This window comes from Octopus bimaculoides, chromosome 4, assembly GCF_001194135.2.
Source record: "Octopus bimaculoides isolate UCB-OBI-ISO-001 chromosome 4, ASM119413v2, whole genome shotgun sequence".
Taxonomy (NCBI): Eukaryota; Metazoa; Mollusca; class Cephalopoda; order Octopoda; family Octopodidae; genus Octopus; species Octopus bimaculoides.
This window is the reverse complement of record NC_068984.1, coordinates 97,146,316-97,154,384: the sequence shown is the minus strand read 5'-3', so window position 1 is coordinate 97,154,384 and position 8,069 is coordinate 97,146,316. Positions and strand designations below refer to the sequence as shown.

General features: G+C 34.2%; 1 protein-coding gene across 2 annotated transcripts in view; it reads left to right on the top strand.

The window, feature by feature from the left end:
- Positions 1–8,069, top strand: part of LOC106876835 (RCC1-like G exchanging factor-like protein) — a 48,512-nt gene that overhangs the window by 23,704 nt on the left and 16,739 nt on the right. For both annotated transcript variants that reach the window (XM_052967296.1, XM_052967295.1), the window contains exons 6-7: positions 295–361; positions 3,173–3,224. In XM_052967296.1, coding sequence (XP_052823256.1) covers positions 295–361; positions 3,173–3,224 — 119 coding nt within the window. The remainder of the gene's footprint in view (positions 1–294; positions 362–3,172; positions 3,225–8,069) is intronic.

Below are 8,069 nucleotides of genomic sequence, written 5' to 3'. Positions count from 1 at the left end.
TCCCTCTCTCCCCTCTCTCCCTTGTTCATCAGGGAAAAGATGATAAATTGGTGTTTGAAAAAAAGTATTTTGTAGTACATGTTTCACCCAAATAGAACGAATATTTGTCATTAGAAAGAACACCTTTGATCATAAAGCTGTTGGATTGTTGTTGACCTCAGGTTAAACAACAAAAAACAACAAAAACCTGGTAATCTAATTTGTCTTTTCAATGATTATACCAACACTTTCTTTTTAATATTTCTCTTATCTTGTTTATAACTTTATTTTGTTTCTCCTCTTTCTCCTGTACAGTGTTCAGTCTTGGTAACAACTCATTTGGTCAGTGTGGTCGACCTATTGTAGAAACAGAAAAATACAGGTAACTTGTATATTTTTCTCTTCTCTCCCTTCTACTCTGGTCATCCCTACTGTGTTACTCCTCCCTATTGTGTCCTTTCCACTCATTAATCTGTCATCCTCTTCTCAGTAGTCTGATTCTAGAAACAGAAAAATACAAGTAACATACATTTTTCTCTTCCTATCAAGTGACACTAACCATTTTCCAATCTTTTCCTCCCAAATTCTCAACCTTGGGCTAGAGAAAACACTGGTGATGACCAATGTTCCGTCGAGTGTTTTTGTTGTGGATGTGTGCAGAAATTTGCCTTGTGAGAGATATTTATATAGAAATTGTTGCTTCTTTTAACAACTGGATGTCTGTCTTTATAATGCTAACCATTCTGTTCAGCTTTACACTATAAGCAGCTCCCATGTTACATAAGTATTGCACTTCAGAAAAATCTTGCTGCAATGTGGAGATCTGTCATATGTAATATATCTTCTATTGATTTCCATGTTAAATAGAAATCAAAGGAAAAAATCTCGGTATATGGAACTTCATGTTAACACAATATTTTCACGAATAGAATATTTTCATAATGTGGACTATATCTGTAGTACATATTACAGCATTAATTCAGTACATAGCCTTCTTACATAATCTGTACCCAGCTTTAATAATACAGGGCTACCACAGCCCTCTTACATAATCTGTATCTAACTTTAATAATATATGACTACCACAGCCTTCTTACATAGTCTGTATCTAGTTTTAATTCTGCAAAGTTATCTTTTACTTATTTTAGTCATTAGACTGCAGCCATGCTGGGGCATCACCTTGAAGAACTTTTTGGTTGAGTGATCTGGCCTCAATATTCTTTTTTTTAAAGCCCGGTTTTTATTCTATCAGTCTCTTTTACTGAACTGTTAAGTTATGAGGGACGTAAACACACCATCAGTTGTCAGGTTGTGGTAAAGGACAAACACATACACACACGTACATGACAGGTTTCTTTCAGTTTTTGTCTACTATATCCACTCACAAGGCTGTGGTCAGCCTGAGGCTATAGTAGAAGACATTTGCGAAAGGTGCCACACAGTGGGACGGAACCTGGAACCATGTGGTTGGGAAGTGAGCTTCTTACACAGTCACAGCTGTTACCATATTTTTCTTACATAGTTTTTACTTTAATAAATGCAGGGCTATTATAACTTTCTTAAATAGCCTCTACCTAACTTTGCTCCTAAAATTAATGACTTTTTTTAGATAATCATAAGTGTGTTCAGTATCATAGAATGTTCCCAAAATCAACAATTTATGATAATAAATACGAAAGCGAATGTCAGTGTGTCACACTTTTTCAACTTTACTCTTCCGACCCCCTCTCTCACTATTCGGTGACACTTCTACTATTCTTCATTCTTGTGGGGGTTTTTTTAATCCTAACATTTGGAAAAAGATATTTCTCTAAATATTATAACTATTTTCGAAAGTAATTTCCAAAATAAACATTTTGAAAAAATCTTTCTCTAAATATTATAACTGTATCAAGTAATTTAACCATAACATGTGCTTCAGAACTGAAGTACGTATTGAACTCACTCTCTCATACAATATTATCTCTCATAACCCTCTACAATAAAAATATTAGAAACTTTTTTCAGATATTAATACAATTTGTCGGACCTATTTTGATGTCGTCAGCCGTTGGAGCTATGGAAACTTAGCATCCTCCAATTGCATGAAAATAAATTCGACTAATTTTATTATTACCTTAAAAAATACTAAATTTCAAACATCTTTATGGTCAAATACATTTAGAGCAATTCTAAAACATAAAAATCACACTTTGAAATAGTGTTTAGCAACAGTGGTGTAATTTTCCTTCAAACTACGAACAGGAGTTTAGATATGTACCAGGTATTACAAATAATTGTTTGTACGGAAAGTAAGGCCCTACATACATCAAATTGTCTTTAAATTAATTGACAGCAGAAGAATTATCTATATTATTTACAATTGATGGATATTTGTCCTTATCTTGTTTGTTGTTAACACAACGTTTCGGCTGATATCAGGTGTCTTGCGGAAATTTTGAACTCAGGTTCGAAATATCCCCAAGACATCAGATGAAGGCTGGAGGGTATATCAGCCGAAACGTTGTGTTAACAACAAACAAGATGAGGACAAATATCTATCAATTGTAAATAATGTAAATAATGTACATAATTCCTCATCTCTTAAATATAGAACCAGAAGAATTATCGTTGAACTTTTAAAAGGTAAGTTTATTGTTGCCTATGGCCAGCTATATGCTGGTTGTTCAAGGGTAGGGAATTGAAACAAGCTATTTGTACTGACCCTGAATGGGAAGACAAAATTTGTTGTTTATCATGCAGCTTTGCAATAAGTTCCAAGTGGACAAATTATTGTTTTGATGAAAATCGTTCATTACTTGAAAAATATTGTCCAAGTTTAATAAAATTCAATATGTACTCAATGCACGAAGTGTTATTGTTGGGCCCAAGGCCCAATGAAGAGCCCTCCACTGGAGCTAGCTTGAAAGCTGCCCTATCGGGCTAGTAAGGAAATATGTTGTTCTCTCTAACAGTATTATTTTCTTGTGGAAAATATTGATGTTTTTTTCTTTTTAGAGGGAGAGAAAACTCACTTTGGTTAATTATTTCTTCCATGATATTGTGATTAATGTGATAGCAATGGCAGTTCTGATGAAAAGTCTTTAGTTAACCAAAATATTGTATTTATGATCTAAAACTTCTATTTCTTATCCAGAATCTGTTAATGTCTTCAGCTTTACAAATATATAAATATATTTGTTCTCCTATTCAGAGGCAGTTCCACCATCACTAAAATTAGACACCTGCCTGATAACATTAAAGAGGTATTTATTTTATTGTTTTCTACCTTTTATTTAATGTGTGCATGTATGTATATGTGTATGAATGTTTGTGTGTGTATAGAAATTTTCTTAGCCCCCTCCTGTTTATTATAGTTCTCCAGGCTATTACAAACGTCTATATACTAATGATCAAGTTCTTGTAGCAGAAACTGGGGAAGATTTAGAAATGAAATTCCAGCTGTTGAAACAAAACCTAGAATCAAGTAGCCTCAGAGTAAAAGTAGCAAAGACTGTTTTATTATATCAGAAAGTTAACAGGACTCTGATACTAATAGGGAAATGGCCATGCTCACTATGCAGAAAAGGTGTTGGTAAAAATTTTGTACAATGTACCTAATGTGATCTGTGAATGCACAAGAAAAGTAGTGGAATCCAGGGAAGACTGACAGTTAATAAAGACTATGTATGTAATAGATGTACATGAGTAGTTAGCTTTCAGGGCACCGGTAAAATAAATTCCTTATTGTGTTTGGAAGGCTTTGTAGAAGTAATTGATAGCCTACTGTTACCTAGATGACCTAATCAGTAGTAGAGAAAAGTATTCTGAAAACATGGTAAACCGAATTAGAATAGAATAGGAAAAATTCAGGGAGTTATTACCTCTGCTGGCAATAAGGGGTTTCTTTTTTGAAGGGTAGATTGTATGATGCTTGAATTTGAACTCCAATGGATGGTAGTAAGACAAGGAGTGAATGTAGAGGACATGCATAGATTAGTGAAGAACAAAGCAAACATGATCTGCTGGATGTGTAATGTCAGTGTGCATGAATAACTAGGCACAGATGAGTTAAGAGGAAAAACTGGATATATGAAGAATCAGATTTAGTGTACAAGAGATATAGCTACATTGGTATGGATATGTGATACATATGGATGATGACAGATGAGGGAAAATGTAAAAGAACCCACTAGAAGAGGAAGATCATGGAAGGCATAAGCAGAAATGGTGAAAACTGATCTAAGGATGTTGAATCTTACAAAGAAGATCACAAAGGAACAAGTGTTGATATGTTGATTTGAGAAAAACTCATCCAAGCCTTACATGCATGGAAAAACATGAAAAATGCTGCTGCTGACGATAAAGTAGTTTGCAAGTGAATGGAGATGGTTCCTTGTCTTGTTGAGGACAGGACACCTCTTGTGCTGCTTCTATGATAAAATGCACCCAGTATATCATGTAAAGCAGTTTGGTGATGGGAAGAGCTTCACACTGTAGGAACTATCACAAATCTAATGTCTGGGTGAAACAAGTTCCTCTGAACTATCTAGGAGGTCAATAACTCTGAAATAGAACTAAATAAGACTGTGATAATTTGCCTAACCCATTCCAGTACAGAAAACAGATATAAAATGATGTTGACTTCTCTCCCCCCTCTCTCTCCCCCTCTCGCTCACGCATGCACACACACACACACGCACACATGCATGCTTTACATCCATAATATCCTAAGCAAGTTTGTGTCTGCTGTCAAAACACTTGTTTTTCCAACTCGGTTTACCTGTATATGTAAAACCATTTAACAGTGAAGCGGCTGTGGAAATGGTTATGTGTATCTTTTAATTAAATGTCAATATGTGAATAATTTTGTCATTTCATTGTTTTTTAAAAATTATTCGGTTAGGATCTATTTAATCCCAACCTTTGAGCTAGTTAGTCTTAAAGTGGACATTTTAAGTTACAGAGGAGATGCATTTAAGGCATGAAGCAGGCAGAGATTTTTCAGGGCATAAAGTGGACTGGAGATCATAAAGTAGAGATGAATTTGTCAGAAGGGAAACAATTTCAAAAGCCTAATGTAAAGATTTTATCTGAGTTAATTCTAGGTTTATTGTGTCTTAAAACAGTTTGTGATGTAAAGAAAAAAATACATTGTCCATTTGTTTCTTTTGTGAAAACATATTGAACTTATGGGAACTTTGCAAGATTTTCATTCATAAATTAAATACAAGTGGAACAATGTATTGACTTAGAGAAGTAAATCTCTGTTTATTGTTGTTCTTTTATTACAATCTTTTTAAGATTTTCATATTCATTTCTTTTGAAAGCTATATTAACATCTGGCAGTATTTTCAGTAAAAATCAAACAATTCTCAGCTTGATTAGGTTAAGTGTGTGCGCGTGCAATTGTGTGTGTGTTTGTCGATACATTAGACTCTTTCAGCCTCAGATTGAGTGAATCTTGTAATCTATTGGATTTAATGATTTCACTTTTATGAATTGTACCAAAATCAAATCACCCTGTCAGAGCCCAATTTCTTCAAATCACTCCCATGGCAAGTTTTGAACTTAGCACTGTCAGTTAACAAAACATTTGTTAATAATAGAATGTTGCTACTATTAGTGGTTTTTTGTAGAGTTGGCTGATTGAAGAAGTAAATACCTTGCAATTTTATATTCTAATTTTGACTTACACTTTTGTGTTTCTGGGGGTCAGTAAAAATAGGTATTGGAATCAATATAATTTACTGTTTCCCTGCTCAGTGACCTTGATCTTACAAAAGAAACCATTGTTACAGTGTTGCTCACACCGTTAACAACCAGGTGAACTGGGTCATTTGACAGCCAAGCTTCTTGGCCTTAGAAGTTGTGTTGGACAGATGACAAAGTATGAATACTGGATTGTCTTCATCTAGTAATTATCCCTCATGTAGAAATTATCCTATCAAACCGATTCTCCTTGGCTAAAGTTTTGAATCAAACAGCAATTCATCATCATCATCATCATCATCATCATCATCAATTGGATTAATAATTTATTAATTATCACACCGATTAATTAAATATCTTATCTCACAAATTTTTATTCATTAGGTCAATACTTAGAGCTAGGTAAACTTAGCCATTGAGAGCTGTGTTGTCCTTGATCACAACACATGTGAATGTGCAAACTCTTAGCCCATTTGTTGGCTGACCTATAGTCTACTTTGTTACCTCCAGTTATTGTGAAATTGGTACAAGCAAAGGCTTAACCAATATGGGGTAACTATTGTAATAGGGAAGCACTCCGGTGCTGTAACTATTCCAGTTTGTTAACCACTCCAAAGATGTAAGTACTCTACTAGATTGACTACTCCATTTACATAAAAACCTCCTAATATAAAGACCTGTATCAATAAACAACTGATGACTTGGATATGTCCTAGCTACACATTCAGAAATAAATCTAATTGTCCTCTAGGGCAAGCATGTGATATATCCTCTGTTATTTATGAAGCACAGGTATCAGCAAGCTATTACAATGGCTGGACAGAGACCAAGCATTATATATGATCCATGGAAGGAAAATTTAAATCCAGATACAACAACCATCTTTCAAACTTTAGGCACTTTGAGAAGAGACATGCAAGCCCTCTCATCATTGATCTAGAAATTTAAAGACAAGAACAATCAAGTACGATTTCAAATGGAAGATCTTTCCAATTCACAATAACAAAACCTTATATTAATGGCTCAAAAAGATATTCCATATGCTCACTTGAAAAAAAAAAAAGACCCTTCAGTGACTGTATAAATACCAGGAGCAAGATTTTTTCTTCATGTCTGCATTTTACAAAATACTTTTAGTGGGAATTAGGGATAAACCACCAGATACATCATAACACATTCCAGTATTGGTTTATGAAATTATTGATATTTGTAAGACACAGGTTATATTTAGCATGCTGTTAATTATTTCTCCTTGATTTTTCTCTGTGTTTTTCTAAATGTGTGTGCTCATTCGAACATATCTATTACATCAAATGCAGTTACTAAACTATCTTGTTGTTTTTATCAGCTTGATAAATGCTGAGATAAACTAATATTTCAGCCAGGAAACTTCGGGTAGCTGTATTTTACAAGGTTTATTGTGGTTGGTTATTATAATAAATAACTTTACTCTCTCAAAACTGAGTGCTGTCTATCTGTCTTTCTGTGTATACATGCGCACATGCGCACACACACACACACACGCACGCACAAGCTGGGCCAAAAGTCACAAAAGGGTTTGAATGTTTAATAACTTCTTTATTTTTTGTTTTAAATTTACAATACCATAGTATCATATACAGTTCATACAGAAAATAATTAGTCTGTCTACCAGATCCACTCACAAGGCTGTGGTCGGCTTGAGGCTATAAGTAGAAGATATTTACTTGCTGAAGGTGTCACACCATGGTACTGAATCTGGAACCATGTGGTTGGGGAGTGAGCTTCTTACACAGCCACAAATCTAACTGCATATTGCAATCTGTGGGCATAATCTGGTGGCTTCACTGTTGCACCAACTGGATTTTATACAGAAAAAGGTCCAAAGTTTTCAGAATGTGTCAGAGTGATGTCCAAGAGACTCTAACCTGTCCAGGCTGCTCAAGTCTTCTTTAAGACTCTCCATTATATAGCTGACTGTTGCATCATTCCTAATGGTGCAGAGTCCACCAGTTCATGGAATGTTGCTTACTGAACCCTGTACTTCAAAATGACTAATCAAACATCTAATCATTAATTCACTTGAAGAATCCTTCACGTAATAGTAATGATATGCTCACTGAGTTAGAATTATTGATTCTTGGTTTTGATAGTAAAATTTCACAATTTGTGTTCATTGTTTGGTTGTGAATGTTTTGATGGTTAGTCTTCTTTATAGAATCTGTGAAAAAATGAAAGAAAAATATTTTCCAAAATGAAGTTATTAAGTATTGTAACTCTCTCTCTCTCTATATATATATATACACATTATATATTCAGGGTGGGCCAAAAGTCATGTAGAGTTACAATACTTAATAACTTCATTTTGGAAAATATTTTTCCAAAATATATATCAGATATATATATATATATATATATAT